The sequence below is a fragment of the Coregonus lavaretus genome (assembly GCF_964263955.1).
Source record: "Coregonus lavaretus genome assembly, chromosome: 20".
Lineage (NCBI taxonomy): Eukaryota > Metazoa > Chordata > Actinopteri > Salmoniformes > Salmonidae > Coregonus > Coregonus lavaretus.
In genome coordinates, this window is record NC_140007.1 from 5,400,927 (window position 1) to 5,421,518 (window position 20,592).

The 20,592-nt window shown below is 43.0% G+C and overlaps 1 protein-coding gene across 1 annotated transcript in view; it reads left to right on the forward strand.

The window, feature by feature from the left end:
• The window catches only part of LOC311147581 (metabotropic glutamate receptor 7-like), a gene marked incomplete at both ends in the record, with an annotated part of 124,341 nt that overhangs the window by 103,387 nt on the left and 362 nt on the right, over window positions 1-20,592 (forward strand). The window contains 4 exons of the mRNA XM_084184326.1: window positions 80-217; window positions 2,255-2,459; window positions 17,424-17,559; window positions 19,599-20,534. Of these exons, the coding sequence (XP_084040452.1) occupies window positions 80-217; window positions 2,255-2,459; window positions 17,424-17,559; window positions 19,599-20,534 (1,415 nt within the window). The remainder of the gene's footprint in view (window positions 1-79; window positions 218-2,254; window positions 2,460-17,423; window positions 17,560-19,598; window positions 20,535-20,592) is intronic.

Here is a 20,592-nt window from a genome sequence, read left to right on the forward strand (position 1 = left end):
ACAGCACAGTGCTCCAGGAACACTGCCCAAGTCTCGCTTTATTACTTCCAGAATTCTCTTTTCTTTTTCGATTCTCCAGGGTTTGATGAATACTTCACCTCGCTCACCCTGGAGAATAATCGCAGGAATGTGTGGTTCGCTGAGTTCTGGGAGGAAAATTTTGACTGCAGGCTCCTCAGCTCCTCCAAACGAGAGGACACCAGCAGGAAATGCACAGGTAGGTAGCCAGAGATTTGTTTTCTTGGGTATTTGTATTTTCATTTGTTTGTTTGTGGGAGGGGGCATTGCCATTGGCAATGGTGCACTATTAAAAGAAGTAGCATTGGTCCATAGTAAAGTAAACGTTGTACTTTACACTGGACAAATGCTACTTATTTTAATAGTGCACCATTGCCAATTTAATGCATTTGCACTTTAATGCATGTAATGCTCCTATACAAGGGTACAGGTATAGGAATAGACTTGAATTGTAGTACACATTTTAATGCAGACTTGAAGGTGTAGGCCCACTGGATAATGCAAATAGCTTAAATAGCTGGTCCTACTGAGAGAGTAAAGTTGTGCCCAGTTGGGTAAAGGCACCATGTCAGCAGTGTTCAGCTGTTTTATGTATGCTAAGTAGCTGGTAGAGCAAACATGCATGCCATTTGGAGAGATGCTGATCAGAGAAACTACACAGAAATGATGAAAGTAAGTAAAGCTCTGCAGATACAGTAACTCACTATTGATGCTCCCAAAGAGCTTTATTACTGACACTGTTTTAATCTAGCTGCAAGCATTATTCGTAATGAGGTGTGTTGGGACTTGGGAGCGTTGATAGTGTGGAAGTGTTTTTTTTAATATGATATCTATCCATCCTACAGGTATGCCAGCAAAGCTAAAAGAGATACAATACTACTATGTCAGTGCTAGTGACAGGGATTTATATATTTGATATGGCTTTCCTGTGAAGTACTGAAGGGCCGGCCTTGTAGCTATAGCAGTTGGAGTGACAGGGATTTGTTTGTATAATATGTTATATAGCATCTTTCATCATTTCTTTAGGTGCCGCATGCTACAGATCATAAACCACATAAAAACTGTATATAGAATATCAACAAAGCTTATAAGCATTGTACAAAGACACTAATATGCCTCTTATTCACATCCACGTCCTTCAGCCATACTAAGGAAGATATTCTCTTTTAACTGTGAAGTCGGCGTAGAGCTGCTTCCATTTCTCTCTTTTTCACATCTAACCAAGCCGATCAATATTTATGAATGTGAGGTACTGAGGGGAAGGTTTTTTTTTTGCATTCAAAGGTTTTTCTATCAACGCTCTACTCACTGCTCTGGAAAACAACAAAGGTTATCTGTGGGCTGAAATGTTTGTTGAAAGAAGAGAAACTGGAGAGAATGTCAACATTTATTGCTTTTGACCTTTTAAAGCTTTTGCCAGTCTCCCACATTATATTCATATTCGTCAAGGTGACACAGCCTGTCTTTTTTCCTTCAAGTTCGCAACGTGCACTGGGAGTCTTTATTCAGTATTTACATGTGAAAATCACTCTGTGATCTCCTTGCACTCTGGCAGCTTTTCCCTACAGTGCTCTATAGCGCACCACAGTTAATCTGTTATTTTGTACTTTGGATTTACGAGCTGCTTTCCAGTTAATGCATCCTTGTTAATTACTGCTTGCGTGTTTCAAATGAATATATTCAGCGTCCATATGCCACGCTTAATGACATAACCTGTTCACATTAGCATGTAAAAAATGGCATTATACCTCAGTCAAAGGCTCCCCACCCACAAAAAGGTGAGAGAGAAGAAATCCCCCACCAACCTGAAGCCATTCATTACACATTCAGTCAGGGTATCACAAGTGAAATGAAAAGTTCTAGTCCATAGTGAAAGGACAGAGGAGCACTGAAGGGAGACAGTAATAGAACATGGGTCTGCTGACAATGCTAGGAGATGCCTCTAGAATGCCTCTCGTCATGGCCTTGAACACTCCTAAAATGGGACAAAAGTTATACAAATCTCAACAATAGGGCCTATAGTGGGCTGACTTCACTATGAAATATGCATATTTACCTACGGTATTCAGTTCCACCTGCTCATCTCCTTTTTGAGTAGCATTTGGTTTTGCACTACTGCAACAGAACTCCGGACTGTGACCCATGCTGTTCTACATACACAATAGGGTGAGTAATTCACAATGTGTGACTCTGTCCTTTTCTTGACCTCCCCTCTCTCCCCTGTCTCATCCCTCAGGCCAGGAGCGGATCGGGATAGACTCCAAGTACGAGCAGGAGGGGAAGGTACAGTTTGTAATAGACGCTGTGTATGCCATGGCTCACGCCCTCCACAACATACAGAGAGACCTGTGTCCTGAGCACTCTGGCATCTGCCCTGGGATGGAGGCAGCCGAGGGGAAGACCCTGCTCAAGTACATACGCGACGCCAGCTTCAACGGTCAGTACATTTGTTATCCCTGGACCCTGTTCATGTGTGTATCCTCATAAAAAATATGGGCAAAGTGAAATAGAACACGTTTCTCAAATGAGCACATACTGTATTTTTATTTGAGGTTTATTTGTACTGATTCATTGTAATTTGTTATATGTAAATAAAATAAGGACAGGTGGAAGGTATAATATAATCGTGAACGTGCAGCGTCACTAGAGGCACTGAACTCTCATATGTGATGTGTTTAGCAACAATTAATCAAACATTATAAATGATACTGTCAGCGGTCCACATACTGTACATTGCTTTGAATTGGAATGTCCAATTCATGGAATGTCCAATTCTCTCCTTGAAGTTATAGTAAATTAAATTCTATGGGACAGTAATTTCCCCTTGGGAATAAATAACGTTTATTTAGTTGAATTGAATGGAGGATTGTTCAGAGGGTGTGGGTGGGATGTGTCGTATAAGTAGGGGAGACCAGGGAACAAAGTAAAGGCCCTTTCTCACCAAGTCCGTGATTTTTTTTTATATGAACACGTCTTATTTATGACGATGTTTACACCAATTGCAAAATATCGTCCTATCGCAAACCGTGAATTATTTATTCGGAACAGGTTCGATTTTTGCATCTTTTCACATGCGAAAATAAGTTGTTGACCAATATAAATTGTTATCTAGGACACTGCCACTGACAGGTCTGTGGTTTTGTTGTGTGAATTGATTATTCATTTCTCTGTGCCTGTTTTTTATGTTTGAGTTTGAGTTTAGTTTGAGTTTATTTTTATTTTTACAGGGACAGTGCACATTAATCAACGTTTCAGTAAAAGTGCCGGTTTTAGCCAGCCAGCTAATTTTCAACCGCAGTCCCTGGGCAGGTTATTAAAAACAATTACAATATAGACAATAACAACATAGAACAAGACACAGCATACAGACATAGCAACATAGGACAAGCAAGACGTAGCATACAGACAGAGCAACATAGAACAAAAAGCAGCAAGACAAAATTCTTAAAAGCAACAAAGTGTTTCCACACCTCACAAGTTACAGACAACAGACATGGAAAGCGGCAACACACAGCTAGGGACCATGTTCACAAATCTGATTGACCTTTAGCCATGTCTTCAAGCATTTTGTGAAAGTGTGATATGTGGTGCAGTTATGTGTGTCTGATGGCAGTGTATTCCAGACATGGGAAGCTCTCACAGAAAAAGCGGATTTACTAAAGGTGCTTTTCCTTAAGGGAACTACACAGTCACCTCTCATGGCAGACCTTGTGGATCTGCTGCCATATGTTTGGGTTTTCTGTTTAACAAAAATACTGAGTGGAGGGGGAGCCAAGCCATTTAGGATCTTGAATACAAGACATGCATCGGTGTATTGCACAAGATTTTCCCAACTCAGGAGCTCATGCTTTCTAAGGATGTGACAGTGATGATGGCTATTGGGCTTCCTATCAAGTACTTTGAGAGCCTGTTTGTAGACAGACTGAATAGGTCTTACTGTTGTACAGCAAGCTTGGGCCCAACTAGTCAAGCAGTATGTTAAGTGGGGGAGTATCATAGATTTGAAGTACAGTTTTGCTACCTCTGTAGTCAAACAATTTCGTATAAATCGGAAATTAGCTAGGTTGAATTTGGTTATTTGAATTACCTTTTTCACATGCTTTTTAAAAGAGAGGTTGGAATCAAGTATGATGCCAAGGTACTTAAAATCAGATACCCCCTGGAGCTTCTCCCCTGACACATAGACTTCTGGCTCAGTAGCATCTGTTGCCCTCTTTGTGAAGAACATGCAAACAGTTTTTTTCACATTGAGATGCAAACACGAGTCACTGAGCCACTTTGTAACCTGGACCATTACAGTAGTGAGTTCTTGTGCAGCTTGTTGTTTGCTCTTTGCATGCACATATATCACTGTATCATCTGCATACATTTGAACTTCAGACCCAGTACAGACAGAAGGCAGATCATTAATGTACAGGCTGAACAGGAGGGGCCCCAGTATTGACCCTTGGGGCACACCCACATCATAGCTAAGAGTGGGCGACAGCTCATTGCTCACTCTGACACACTGAGTTCTGCCTTCAAGGTATGATTTCATCCATCTCAAGGCATCGGGGGAAAAGTTGAACTTGGACAATTTTGTGATGAGAATCTCATGGTTAACAGTATCAAAAGCCTTCCTTAGGTCCAGAAACACAGCCCCAACAACGCCCCCTTTGTCCATCTTGGACTTCACATTTTCCAGAAAAAAGCAGTTGGCCATTTCTGTGGAGTGTTTCGCTCTGAAGCCAAACTGCATGGAATGTAATGTGAAGGGGCTGTTGTTGAGGTGGGCAATCAGTTGTTCTGCTACACACTTTTCAACAACCTTTGACACCACAGGTAGTATACTAATGGGCCTGTAGTTACTCACGTCAGCAGGGTCGCCTGATTTAAAGATGGCCGTTATTATGGCCGACTTCCATACCCTTGGAAACACCCCGAGACCAATAGATGTGTTGGTGACCTTAGTAATGGGGCCAATGAGTGACTCTTTGTAGTTTTTAAGAAAGGTAGAGTCCATCCCAAACACATCTTTGGCTTTAGAGTTCTTTAGTGAGCTAATCACCTTGTCTACCTTTGACTCAGAAACCTCCCTTATGATGAAGACAGGTTGAGCATCATTTACTAGCACTGAGCCCAAGAAACCAGTGGAGGGGTTCTGTGTCAGTACCCTGACAGAGTCAATAAAGTAGGAATTGAAGGCTATTGCTATTTCGACTGCATCCTGTGTTAGATTGTTATTCACCATGATTTCTAGTCTTTTTGCAGTGTTACTATGGTCTTTCCCTGTTAACTTTTTTAGATTCTCCCAGATCAGTTTAGAATTTCCCTTTGCTTCACCAATTATGTTAATAAAAAAGTTTGCCTTGGCCTGTCTGATTTCTTTCATCACCTTATTTCTCAACATGGTAAACCTAAGTCTGTCATGCTCTAATTTGGATCTTAGGGCTATTTTTAGATAATAATCTCGTTCTTTCATCAATTTCCAGATTTCTCCATTTAGCCAAGGAAGAGTGCTCTTTTGGCCAGGTTTGGATTTGATTTTCTTTAGGAAACCATTTAATGTAGTCTGGATTGTGGATAGAAAAACTTGACTATCAGCTTCCACGTCTGCATAGGACAAGAGATCATTCCAGTTAATTCCCTTAATTGCATTTTCAAAATGGCTTAATTCACTCTTAGGTATTCTTAGTTGATCAGGCTTTCTAACAGTAGAGAGGTGAAACCTGCTCTTAGACAGCTTTCTGGCTATAAGTGTCAGATTATGATCAGATAGCCCAGTAACCATATTGAATGATTTAGTCACTCTCTCTGGTTTATTACTGAACACCAAATCAATCTGTGTTTTAGAGCAACAAGTCACCCTGGTTGGCCCTTTAACTAGCTGTGTAAGGTCAAAGGTATTAGTGATCCGTTTGAGGGTTTTCCTACAACACTTGTCTTCATAATTAATGTTAAAATCTCCCATTAAGATTACCTCTTTCCCAAAATCACATTCCCTAAGCATGTTATTAAACTGATCAAAAAACACACTTTTGGTGGAAGGTGGCCTATACATTCCAATGAGGGTAAAAGACATTTGGGGAGACAGTATAATGTTCAGGCCAATACATTCTAGTTCATTATCACATGACCACTCAATTTGTTTACATCGGATATGTTCTTTAATATAAATCATCACACCCCCTCCTCTTCCTTCAGTCCTGTCTCTCCTGAAAACATTGTAGCCAGGCACAATCAAAGCAGCAGATGGAGAGTTTCTATGGAGCCATGTCTCTGAGAGGCAGAGAAAGTCAAGGTTGGAGTCTGTGAGTAGATGTTGAATTTGATCACTTTTTGGAATGACACTACGAATGTTCAAGTGCCCCCCTAGTAGTCCCTTGGGTTTAGCTCGTGGGTCCCAGATGACTCGAGAGTGATTGACACATTGAAAAAAGTTAAATTTTCTGTGTTTTCTGACGGCTGGGTTTAGGCCGTTTTGATTAGGGGCAGTTCGGTAGCGCAATTAACAATCCCTCCCGCCTGCACTGGATGCGGGGAACTAATTAAAACAGCTTGCGTACCAGAAGCAGAGTCAGGGATCGCATATAGCGACTTTGGTATGTTTGAAGAGTCAAAATCCATCCTGGAGCCGGGTGAGTCGAGAGAAACCACAGGACCATAGCACTCACCCACCTCCACAGCGGCGACGATCAGTGGACGAGGCCATCCACCGCCCTCCACTCCGGTGCGTATCGCTGGCTCGGTGATGTTGGGCCCAGGATTGAGTTGCACATCCCCGGAGAGCAGGAGGGTAGTGAACAGGTAGTTTAACAGTTTCCGATAAATGTTGGACTTGTGTTTGTTGCGCCTAAGCGGTTCAGTAGAATAAGGAGCGAGGTAGACTTGGCCATTATTCAGAACATTATGGTATGCTGTGTACTGACCGCTCCCGTGGAACGGTGAACCAATGTGTTTGTGTTTGGTGTTAATATTCTCCGGTAGTAGACTGATTGTGTCATCCCAGCAAGGACGCACTGAGATTATCAGTAGAGCAGCTACATAACTGACAATCATGGCAGAGTACTGGAGATAAAACACATAATTGCGTTTTAACTCTTTGCATGAGTTACTTAGCTGGGGTCGGCGTACACCTGATGGTTTAGATAAAATTACAGCATTCGAATGAGAAGCGGCACCTGCCGCACCACCCTGTCTTCCGTCCGCCATTATTCGTCGTAAGCCGTAAGCATTTCAGTAACACAGGATTTATCCCATCCTGACAACCTAGCCCTCAATTTAAAGCTTGTTTGCAATCCATCAGTGCAGCAATGTATCAATTTAGCCAACGTGATCACGTCACACCAGAGCTACACGTCGCTCTCACCATTCAAATTTCCCTGCCAGTTCATTGACAACGCTGTTGCCTATTTTATAGGCATTCAGCAAGCAAGCGGATCGATCGATGCTTCTGTCCTCGTTTTTAAAAAATTGCTCAAAATAAGTTTTAAACTACAGTATATTACGGTTCAGTGTCTATATATACACTTACAAAAAAAGGGTTCCAAAAGGGTTCTTTGGCTGTCGCCATAGGATAACCCTTTTTTGTTCCAGGTAGAACACTTTTTGGTTCCAGGTACCTCTGTGGAAAGGGTTCTACATGGAAACCAAAAGAGTTCTACCTGGAGCCAAAAAGGGTTCTTAGAAGGGTACTCCAATGGGGACAGCCGAAGAACCCTTTTAGGTTCTAGATAGCACCTTTTTTTTAGCACCTTACTCGTTAAAGAGCTAGAGAGAGGGGGAAGAGAAAGGCCAGTGAAGTTGCCAGCGGAGATGAGTGAATTGCGCCAGAAGGGAACAGTGAAGAAGACAGAGAGATGTATAAGTTAGAAGTTAATTAGAAGTTAATTAATATATGAATGCATCATTCGTATAGCCTATATATTAGGCTATATACACTGCTAAAAAAAATAAAGGGAACACTTAAACAACACAATGTAACTCCAAGTCAATCACACTTCTGTGAAATCAAACTGTCCACTTAGGAAGCAACACTGATTGACAATAAATGTTACATGCTGTTGTGCAAATGGAATAGACAACAGGTGGAAATTATAGGCAATTAGCAAGACACCCCCAATAAAGGACTGGTTTTGCAGGTGGTGACCACAGACCACTTCTCAGTTCCTATGCTTCCTGGCTGATGTTTTGGTCACTTTTGAATGCTGGCGGTGCTTTCACTCTAGTGGTAGCATGAGACGGAGTCTACAACCCACACAAGTGGCTCAGGTAGTGCAGCTCATCCAGGATGGCACATCAATGCGAGCTGTGGCAAGAAGGTTTGCTGTGTCTGTCAGCGTAGTGTCCAGAGCATGGAGGCGCTACCAGGAGACAGGCCAGTACATCAGGAGACGTGGAGGAGGCCGTAGAAGGGCAACAACCCAACAGCAGGACTGCAACCTCCGCCTTTGTGCAAGGAGGAGCAGGAGGAGCACTGCCAGAGCCCTGCAAAATGACCTCCAGCAGGCCACAAATGTGCATGTGTCTGCTCAAACGGTCAGAAACAGACTCCATGAGGGTGGTATGAGGGCCCGACGTCCACAGGTGGGGGTTGTGCTTACAGCCCAACACCGTACAGGACGTTTGGCATTTGCTAGAGAACACCAAGATTGACAAATTCGCCACTGGCGCCCTATGCTCTTCACAGATGAAAGCAGGTTCACACTGAGCACATGTGACAGACGTGACAGAGTCTGGAGACGCCGTGGAGAACGTTCTGCTGCCTGCAACATCCTCCAGCATGACCGGTTTGGCGGTGGGTCAGTCATGGTGTGGGGTGGCATTTCTTTGGGGGGCCGCACAGCCCTCCATGTGCTCGCCAGAGGTAGCCTGACTGCCATTAGGTACCGAGATGAGATCCTCAGACCCCTTGTGAGACCATATGCTGGTGCGGTTGGCCCTGGGTTCCTCCTAATGCAAGACAATGCTAGACCTCATGTGGCTGGAGTGTGTCAGCAGTTCCTGCAAGAGGAAGGCATTGATGCTATGGACTGGCCCGCACATTCCACAGACCTGAATCCAATTGAGCACATCTGGGACATCATGTCTCGCTCCATCCACCAACGTCACGTTGCACCACAGACTGTCCAGGAGTTGGCGGATGCTTTAGTCCAGGTCTGGGAGGAGATCCCTCAGGAGACCATCCGCCACCTCATCAGGAGCATGCCCAGGCATTGTAGGGAGGTCATACAGGCACGTGGAGGCCACACACACTACTGAGCCTCATTTTGACTTGTTTTAAGGACATTACATCAAAGTTGGATCAGCCTGTAGTGTGGTTTTCCACTTTAATTTTGAGGGTGACTCCAAATCCAGAACTCCATGGGTTGATAAATTTGATTTCCATTGATAATTTTTGTGTGATTTTTTTGTCAGCACATTTAACTATGTAAAGAAAAAAGTATTTAATAAGATTATTTCATTCATTCAGATCTAGGATGCGTTATTTTAGTGTTCCCTTTATTTTTTTGAGCAGTGTATATTTTTACCCGACCCTCCCCTTACGTTTTAATTATTATTTTGGGTAACAGATAACATGCTTACCGTTTACCCTCATTCCTAGGACAGACCAGAGACTTAGCTATGCATTTTTAGAAACGGTCCTTTGTTTTGTAAGCATTACATGGCAAAGTAGCCAGAAGGTTGTGGATTCGCAGAGCACTGCGGACAAGGGTAGGGATGAAAAGTTCTCCATTATAATGAAAGAACTGCATGAATTTATCACCTTATTTGCAGTCAGAGAAAAAAGCCTTTCATAAATGCATTTCATGCCACTCCAAATAATTTTACATCATAGTACCACAATACCACAACAGAGCATGACAAGGAATGAGCACATGCTGCAGCACCGGAGACGTTTTGATTTCTACACAGGATATTGTAAAAAAAGAGGATAGTCTAAGTTTGGAACAGTGCTAAAGTTGTCTATCAACTGTAAACATTTAGCGCAACAAAAGCCATTCGTTTTTTAACACAGCAGCCACATATCATCAGATAGGCCTATATGCATTGTAACTTTTTTTATTTGGGAAACTATCATTTTCTAATTTATTATATTTTTTTCCATGACATTTTTGTTACAAAACAGATTTGTGTTGACTGTGATTAGGGCATGGGAATATAAGAATATCTGCTAGACTAAATAAACAAACTAGGCATGCATAGCTCACCGCATGATCCTCAAACCAAAGACTGTTTCTAAAAGTGAATTCAAAGGCACAAATGCTTCACAATCGATTTCTTAAATGGTAGGCTATAGCCTTGAAATAATAATATAACCTAAATAATTAATTTTTGTTCCTTCTTTGGCTACCTGGCTTGCTCCTGACTGATTTAGAGTTAGTATGTTGTTTAATAGCCTGTTGAAATGTTGAAAGTCAATTCATAGTGACAGAATCACACATTAATTCCGAAGCAAAGTAAATATTTTGTCTCCTCAGCTATAGAAGGTTGTAGCGCAGCCTCCGACCGTCATAGAGACAAACCAGAGATGTCCCATAGGTATTGGAGTCACGTCTTTCCCCGGCATTTTACAGCTTTTTTCTAGCATAAAGCATTGCGGACTAAAGCGCTGTTATACACTGATTATACAAAACTTTAAGAACATAGACTGACCAGGTGAATCCAGGTAAATGCTATGATCCCTTATTGTTGTCACTTGTTAAATCCACTTCAATCAGTGTAGATGAAGGGGAGGAGACAGGTTAAAGGTGGATTTTTAAGCCTTGAGACAATTGAGACATGGATTTTGTATGTGTGCCATTCAGAGGGTAGATGGGCAAGAAAAAATATTTAAGCACCTTTGAATGGGGTATGGTAGTAGGTGCCAGGCGCACCGGTTTGTGTCAAGAACTGCAATCCTGCTGGGTTTTTCACGCTCAACAGTTTCCTGTGTGTATCAAGAATGGTCCACCACTCAAAAGACATCCAGCCAGCTTGACACAACTGTGGGAAGCATTGGCGTCAACATGGGCCAGCATCCCTGTGGAACACTTTCGACACCTTGTACAGTCCATGCCCTGACGAACTGAGGCTGATCTGAGGGCAAAAGGGGGGGGGGTGTATCTCAATATTAGGAAGGTGTTACTAATGATTTATATGCAGTGCATTCGGAAAGTATTCAGACCCCTTGACTTTTTCCACATTTTGTTATGTTACAACCTTATTCTAAAATGGATTCAATAGTTTTTTCACCCTCATTAATCTACACACAGTATCCCATAATGACAAAGCAAAAACACGGAAAAAAAAGAAGAAAAAAAAGAAGGAAATATCACATTTACATAAGTATTCAGACCCTTTACTCAGTACTTTGTTGAAGCACCTTTAGCAGCGATTACAGCCTCGAGTCTACTTGGGTATGACGCTAAAAGCTTGGCACTACTGTATTTGGGGAGTTTCTCCCATTCTTCTCTGCAGATCCTCTCAAGCTCTGTCAGGTTGGATGGGGATTGTCGCTGGACAGCTATTTTCAGGTGTCTCCAGAGATATTTGATCGGGTTCAAGTCTGGGCTTTGGCTGGGACCCTCAAAGACATTCAGAGACTTGTCCCGAAGCCACTCCTGCATTGTCTTGGCTGTGTGCTTAGGGTCGTTGTCCTGTTGGAAGGTGAACCTTCGCCCCAGTCTGAGGTCCTGAGCGCTCTGGAGCAGGTTTTCATCAATGATCTCTCGGTACTTTTTTCCATTAATCTTTCCCTCGATCCTGACCAATCTCCCAGTCCCTGCCGCTGAAAAACATCCCCACAGCATGAATCTGCCACCACCATGCTTCACCGTAGGGATAGTGCCAGGTTTCCTCCAGACGTGACGCTTGGCATTCAGGCCAAAGAGATCAATCTTGGTTTCATCCGACCAGAGAATCTTGTTTCTCATGGTCTGAGAGTCATTTAGGTGCCTTCTGGCAAACTCCAAGCGGGCTGTCATGTACCTTTTACTGAGGAGTGGCTTCCGGCTGGCCACTCTACCATAAAGGCCTGATTCTCCTATCTCCACAGAAGAACTCTGGAGCTCTGTCAGAGTGTCCATTGGGTTCTTGGTCACCTTCCTGACCAAGGCCCTTCTCCCCCGATTGCTCAGATTGGCCAGGCGGCCAGCTCTTGGAAGAGTCTTGGTGGTTACAAACTTCTTCCATTAAAGAATGATGGAGGCCACTGTGTTCTTGGGGACCGTCAATGCTGCAGACATTTTTAGTACCCTTCCCCAGATCTGTGCCTCGACACAATCCTGTCTCAGAGCTCTACGGACAATTTGTTCGACCTCATGGCTTGGTTTTTGTTCTCACATGCGCTGTCAACTGTGGGACCTTATATAGACAGGTGTGTGCCTTTCCAAATCATGTCCAATCAATTGAATTGACCACAGGTGGACTCCAATCAAGTTGTAGAAACATTCAAAGATGACCAATGGAAACAGGATGCACCTGAGCTCAATTTCGAGTCTCATAGCAAAGGGTCTGAATACTTATGTAAATAAGGTATTTCTAGTTTTTATTTGTAGTAAATGTTCAAACATTTCAAAAAACTTGTTTTTGCTTCATCATTATGGGGTATTGTGTGTAGATGGATGAGGAAAAAAATTAATTAATCAATTTTAGAATAAGGCTGTAACAAAACAAAACGTGGAAAAAGTCAAGGGGTCTGAATACTTTCCGAATGCACTGTATATACTTTCAGCACCCATGCACTGTCCATCTCTGCGGCTGCCGCTTCATAGTAATGTAAGTTATGTAAATTACTGGAGTATGGCTTATTGTGAGGTCAGTAACTCTGATAAATAGCTTCATTATGGGCAACAAAACATATTGTTTTCATTCAAATCAACTATAGCAGTAGCAAGCTTACCTCCGGTCCTCCTTCTCATCTCCGCCCTCTCCCAACTCAACAGGACATCAATATGCCTACTCTGCGCGCACAGATATTGCATTTTTTGTACAAATAATACGTTATTTTCGGAAGAAGACTTTGATTCACCTTCTGAAGTGCCACCATACAGAACACAGCTATTAGTTTGGCAGCACAAAAGGGTTTACATCAACAAGAGCAGAGAAGGCCAGGGCTCATGATTTGGATAGCCTATCCATTGAAGTGTGTAATGCAGTGTCGTCTAGTTTTATATACACCATCCCAGCAGCGCAAAAACTCAGGAAGGAAGTACATTTTCTTAGAAACATAACTTTGCCCTGTGCTTCTCCGATAATTGCTCTTCGTATAGCCTAGGCCTACAGCCTATAGTATAGGCTATGGATCATTTGATTTAGACCACACTTGATATTGTGCACCCAGCAGAGAGTCAGGGATGAGGGGCAGCATCGGGCACACATCGAGATATAATAAGCAACTAATTATCAAACCCTAAGCAATATGACATTTAATCGATTACAAATTACATGACCCTCCCCTGGAATAAAACAATATATATACTGCACCCTCGCCCTGACTGAAATTGAAAAAGCATGAACCTCCCACATTTTCCTCCAGGTAACAATGGTGTAAATTCCGTTCGCTTCCTTATGTGTCTAAGGGAGAAGCTCTGCAGGCGGCTTTGATTGATGGGTCCTTTTAGGTGGGTGTATTAGTTTGCTAATTATCTATGTCCATTCAGAAAGTTTCCTAAAATAGGCCTACCCTGTCTGGACTTCATGTCTTTAATCAGATAGAAAGAAAACTGTAGGCAGCAAGCGTCATGATAGTCAGCATGTGTGCGAGGAATCATGACAGGTGCTAGTTTTGCATTTCCTCTCTTATTAAACGGGGTGCAACTGAATGAAACGTAGCCAAGCTCCTTTAATGATTCATCCTATAGGATGAGTAGCCTATCCTAATATTTTCAGTAGCATATAATTTTTCCAGTAGTATGTGATGTTTCTCTCATTACTGCATGCTCTCGATTCACTTTGAACAACATATTGCCACTGAGGATGACCGCAGCAGTGTTGGTTACATTATGCAAATTATTCATTTAGATAAAACAAAAAATAATTAATGGTTTAAGCAAAACCTCATAAGCATGTAGACACACTAACTAAAGCAATAACAAATTGAATAACAGATTTCTAAGTTGTTTCTAATTTGAGTTATTTAGTTGTTAGTACTGATACTGTGTTACTTTGTTATCCGGTCTTCTCTATGAGTTACCTTGCTTGGCAGAGGGACATTGGTATTTCTCATGTATGTGTTGTTACTATGTGGCATAACCATATCTGAAATAGACTTATTCAAGGTCTTAAGGCTTACATTTTCTGGTGGTCTCAGATAGAAGTTAGGAAAGGCTTTGTTGCTGCCTGCTGGTATTTGTCAATGGGTCCGCACAATTCATACACTCTTAGAAAAAAGGGTTCCAAAAGGGTTCTTTGGCTGTCCCCATGGAGGACTCTTTTTGGTTCTAGGTAGAACCCTTTTTGGTTCCAGGTAGAACCATTTTTGGTTCCAGGTAGAACTCCTTTGGGTTCCATGTAGAACCCTACATGGAACCCAAAAGGGTTCTATCTGGAACCAAAAAGGGTTCTTCAAAGGGTTCTCCTATGGGGACAGCCGACGAACCCTTTTCGGTTCTTGATAGCGCCTTTCTTTCTAAGAGTGTATAAATGTACAATAATTAGCATGAAGTACTTCTAACAGCATTCAGAAAAAAAGCAGACAAGCTGTTGCTGTAATTTGTTGCACTCTTGCTGAACATATACAGTACCTGTAATACACTTGCAATAACACTGTCACAGAGGAATGCTCAGCTCACAAAATGTGCCTTTACTCTGTCTACCCCCACTGAAGCAGTATTCACTAACCTTTCTACTTGTAAGCCAACATTAGTACTCCTGTATCTTTGACAGCCAAATCTCTGTGTTCTTTCCTGCATCCTGGCTGGACCGTGTATGTGTGTGCACGTGCGGGTGCATGTTCACCTGTGTGTGTATATATTAGAGTATGTGAATATGCATGTGTGTGTGTCCATGTGTGCGTGCCTGTGTGAGTTGGGTTTGTTGCTCTCCCCACTGTGCTGGAGACGGAGCTTAAGAGAGTGAAAGAAAGAGAGCCTCCAGTCCACCCACACTGCTCGACACAGCACAGCAGCAGTGCACTTTTGTCATGTTTTAGTTCAGAGCCCCATGCGAACGTATGAATCTTTCATCTTATACGGCACTCTCACAAAGCTGTCTACACAGATCATTTTGATCCCTTGGGAATAACAGGAAACGTACAATAGAATGGAATTTGTAATGGCTTCCTATCTGCAAGGAGAGCCACGCTGCGTAATTATTTGCTTACTGACTGTGTGTTTGTGTGTGTGTGTGTGGGGGGGGGGGGGGGGGGGGATTCTTTGTACTGCTATGTGCGTGGAACAAGACAGTCTTGTAGACCTGTCATACCCACAGTGTACTATGTCAACACCATGTCAACAACTAGATACAGTATGTCAACAATTCTATTATCTGTCTGTTGGAAGCAGAAGTGACAGATTGTTGACTACCACCCCTGTGTGTTTTTTTGTTTGTTTCAGTTTCATTCTAAAGAGGATTCTGCCATACTGCAGCTACTGTATACTGTATGTTTAGTACAAGTATTGGTAGCATAACACTTTACATGAGCCTTTTGTCTTAATAAGGGCTACATAATCATGGTATAATACTGACACAATTGATGTCCTACACATTCATGACAGCTGATGTTAGCTTATGACAGCTGACAATACATTTTCTTGACACAAGCCGTTGTTTATCAGCAAAATATTCAGCACACATTCAGAGTGGAAGTTGTTTCAGTGAATTAGCTCCCCTTTCTGAACCCAATTGAGCTCTTCTAATACACCTTGCAGAATATTAACGCTGCCATTTCCAAAGCTGTTGAAGATAGTGAATAGTGTCATACAAACTTTGATAGAGTGGCAGATTCAGTCCTCCCATGAGATTTCTGTATACTTTTGGTCTCTTCCTGTATGTATGGTGCATCTAAATGAGTTTTTTACTCTCTGTAATCTCGTTGCTTGCTGCTAGAGGGGACATTTTGGCCTTGCTTTTTTGTAGAATGTTCAATGACAAATGTCCTTGAAAGAAAACTGGTGTGTAGGCTACTGAAAGTCCCTCCTGACACAAACTAAAAGGAGAGGTGTACAGCATTGGGGTACAGCCTCTACCTAACAAAGCCAAAGTCCTACACAAAACACAAAGGCAACATGTCCCCCAGAACCATTTTGGACAGTGTTATTGGTCATTCCTCTTTTACACTTTTTATAGTCAGAACTATAACTGCAGTCAATTCCCATGCCAGATCGGATTTGAGTCCTATTTTAGAAATGGTGTCTACTATGCCATTGAGTTATTGTATGCACTGCCAAGGTTAACTCACTGTTGAACTGAAGGAGTAATACAGTCCTTCTTACAATGGCAGGATGAGAGGCATCAACCTCACTGTGTGTTGTATAGGGCTCTATGTCACATCAACAAAGCAGGGCCAACTCTCACTGAGGGCCACTCATTTCTTCTTAGTTATTTTTAAGTTCTCAAGAACTTCTTCATTATGGCGAGGTCATCTACACAGACACATGTACATGAATAGCCTACACAACTACACACACACACACACTCCCGAACACACGCACACACACAAATCAAGCCACAGATTTCATTTCTCGAATATCGTGATTCAGGTGTCCAGAACCTTCAGTAAGTTAATTAGCCTGCGGTATTCTGCTTGAGACAGGCTGCTACAAACTGCGACCAGATGGGGACCGAATGATGCTTTGGGTGACCTATTTATCTCATTTTGCTTCATCTCCTGTCCAGCATGTGTGATTGAGATGGTTTACTTTTGACCTGAGGAAATGTGCATTGGTCTTGAAGAATGGGCACCGTATGATATTCCTGATGCACAGATGTGATAACCTAAAGCTGAACACTGCTTCATTGATGCTGCGCATAGACCTAATGATGTCTCACACAGCTCTGATACTGAAGTGCTCAGATGTGAAATGTAGGGCTGCGGTGTGGTGTTGGATAGCCTTAGTACACACTCTTTCACAACAGAGCAATCATCTCAGTCAGTAGGGAGCTAGCTGACTTGCTAGCGTTCTAATGGGGACAGGAAATGAGTCATGGTCATTAGGAATAGCCCATTAGTACATGAGCACGCCCTGTGGCCCTCGATGTCCACAGAACTGTTTATAGCTTATAAACCACAGAACATGGGACACTAGGTTAAATGTCAATGTTTCTCTCACAGGGGTTTATGTACTGTTGGCCCAATGTGCTGAAGACCAACCACAGGCCTTTATTGGTTGAATCTTAACATAAAATGGGCATGTGTAATTCAATTATTTGCACAAATATCTACTCAATATAAAACTAACACATTCCTTTTCTATTTCTCCTTCCTTCTGTCTTCCTGCAGGTAGTGCAGGCACGTCGGTTATGTTTAATAAAAACGGTGACGCCCCGGGACGCTACGACCTGTTCCAGTTTCAGATGACCAACTCCAGTGTTCCTGATTACAGGCCAATCGGACAGTGGGTGGAGACACTCCGACTCAGGGTAAGGTTATGGCCTGTAATCTTGGCTGGGACCAAGGCCACATGGTCCAAAAATCCTTATAATGCTTATAATGGCCTTATTTGATTATATTTATGATCTGTAGAGATACATTTAATTCATTTTAGAAAAATGTAAGTGGATAATAGGCAGAATCTACCACATACCCAAAGCTGATTAGTGAAGGTGCTGGAAGCAAGAGGCAAAACAGGAAAAAGTCGCTGCACACTTCCAGTCAGATGCACATTTCTTTGAATAGTAGCTTTCAGTCAGTCGACCTTCATCAGCGCATGCTCTGATGAAGTCTCTGATGAAGGTCGACTGACTGAAAGCTCAGCTACTATTTAAAGCAATTTGCATCGGACTGAAAGTGTGCAGAGACTTTTTATCAGAGAAATATAAGTGGCACTTGAGAAAATGGTGATTGATTGGCCCCTAATTAGTACAGAACTTGTTTAGGAAGAGCAACGTAAAATCAAATTGAGGAATTAGCCTATAGGCCTGAGACTGTTGCGCTTGCTTTTTGGCAAGACAACGATTAGTTGTCTAAAGCAGAAAAAGACTGGCACCTGTCTAATGAAATATGTTTGTCAAGAAATATTGAGGAGACAGATGATGTTGATGATGTCATCTCTGATGAAGAGCTGCATCATAATGTGTGTGTCTAAATGCGGCTTAAATCTACCCTGACAACAACAAACCCAACGAACCACCCCTCTTCCCAAAATAATAAAGAAAGAGAAATAAATAAATTATAACTACAGCAGCCATATCAGTCCAAGGTGACAAATCTTGCTTTGTGGTCTCCATAGCAACAGTGGTGTTGGTCTCATTACTGTTTCCACCCGTAGAGTCAGTGTTTAATCAGGACCTGTTCCAGGGAGCAACATTGTCCACATAACAAATCACAGCCACAAGCCCCTGCACAGATAACTGAGAGCAGATCATAATCCACTGAGACAGCGTTGAGACAACACATTTGTCATACACGTGAGCTGCAGGACATGAGAGAGTAGCGTATACAGGAATGCTCACACACACACTGTAGTCATTGTAGGTATTGGCTTGCACTAAGGTATTGACCAGACAAAAGGAGTAGATTTGAAGACAGCTGAATCTTTTGGTGTGATAATCTCTGGTTGTGTAATATCTTAAAGCCCCAGCACAGACTTTAATGTGATTATTATCCGAGCAATTTACAGAATCATTCCAAATATGTCATGGTTTTTGGGAGCCAGAGATATGGGGAAAATTATACAAGTTGTGATGTTGGATGGCAAAGTGTAAGACAAAGAGTTGTTCTAGATGACTTGTACTGACTTTAAGGTTTAACATCAAGTCTGACTTTGTTAAACTAATATTGTCGTCAAATGCAATGCCAAAGAAATCCACAGGAGTGTTGAGGCTCAGTATGTTTTAAGTAATTCAGTAACCTTCTCTAAATTCTCTCTGTAGCCGACTCTACATCTTTGTGACAAAATAACAATTCTGAAGAGAAATTCCCCCTCTAAAACTGTTGTAAAATCAGCATTTTTAAGGCGGTAAATCTGATTCTCCTAAACGAATCCCATTTTTCATACCTCTCTGGCTTCTGCGCTCTTTATTAATCACATAACATACTGTATGTGTCTGGCATTTCATTGTTTTTCTCTTTTAAGTTCTGTCTCCATGGTGATATGAATTACTCTTGAGTACGGAATAGGACACATGAAAGTATATTGGTTTATTTAGGATATTCTTAGCAATCTTATGATTGATGAAAGAGATATTGTATTCTCCGCTGCAACAACTCAATGGAGGTTATATTAAGTGTAATCTAGAGTATAGCACTTGCTGCAGTAGTAGCGAGTTAGCCAGTAAGACATGGTGTGACATGAGACATGTACCTCATCCTGTATGCACACACCAAGTCCAGGCCCATTTGCCTGTCAGGTAGATGTAAACCACTTCATCCCTATCGACCAGCCCTCTTATCTGAAGTGCTACCTCCACTGCTTACCTCCCTCTCACCCCGTGGCCTGTGTCCTCTCTCTCTCTCTCAGCTCGAGGAGATGCAGTGGCCAGAAGGGGAGCCGGATGTTCCTATCTCTGTGTGCAGTCTGCCCTGTAAGACAGGTGAGAGGAAGAAGAGGGTGAAGGGCATGCCATGCTGCTGGCACTGTGAGCTGTGTGATGGCTACCAGTACCAGTATGATGAGACCTCGTGCCGCCTGTGCTCCTACGACATGAGGCCCGACCCCAACCGGACGGCCTGCCAACCTATCCCCATCGTCAAGCTGGAGTGGCACTCCCCCTGGGCCGTTATTCCCGTCTTCCTCGCCATGCTGGGCATCATCGCCACCATCTTCGTCATGGCAACGTTCGTACGCTACAATGACACACCCATTGTGCGGGCATCGGGCCGCGAGCTGAGCTATGTGCTGCTGACGGGCATATTCCTGTGTTACATCATCACCTTCCTGATGATTGCCAAGCCCGATGTGGGCGTGTGCTCCTTCCGGAGGATCTTCCTGGGCCTGGGGATGTGCATCAGCTACGCCGCGCTGCTCACCAAGACCAACCGCATCTACCGGATCTTTGAGCAGGGCAAGCAGACGGTGACCGCCCCACGTTTCATCAGCCCCACCTCCCAGATCGCTATCACCTCCTCCCTCATCTGCCTGCAGCTGCTGGGCGTGCTCATCTGGTTCGCCGTGGACCCGCCCAACACCATCATTGACTACGACGAGCAGAAGACCATGAACCCCAACCTGGCGCGTGGCGTGCTGAAGTGTGACATCACGGACCTGCAGATGATCTGTTCGCTGGGCTACAGCATCCTTCTCATGGTCACATGTACCATCTACGCCATCAAGACCCGGGACGTGCCAGAAGACTTCAACGAGGCCAAGCCCATCGGCTTTACCATGTACACCACCTGTATCGTCTGGCTGGCCTTCATCCCCATCTTCTTTGGCACAGCCCAGTCTGCAGAGAAGGTGAGTCATCCCTCTCTCCCTCTCCCTCCGGCTGCGCTGCTTCCTCTCCTTCCAGCCT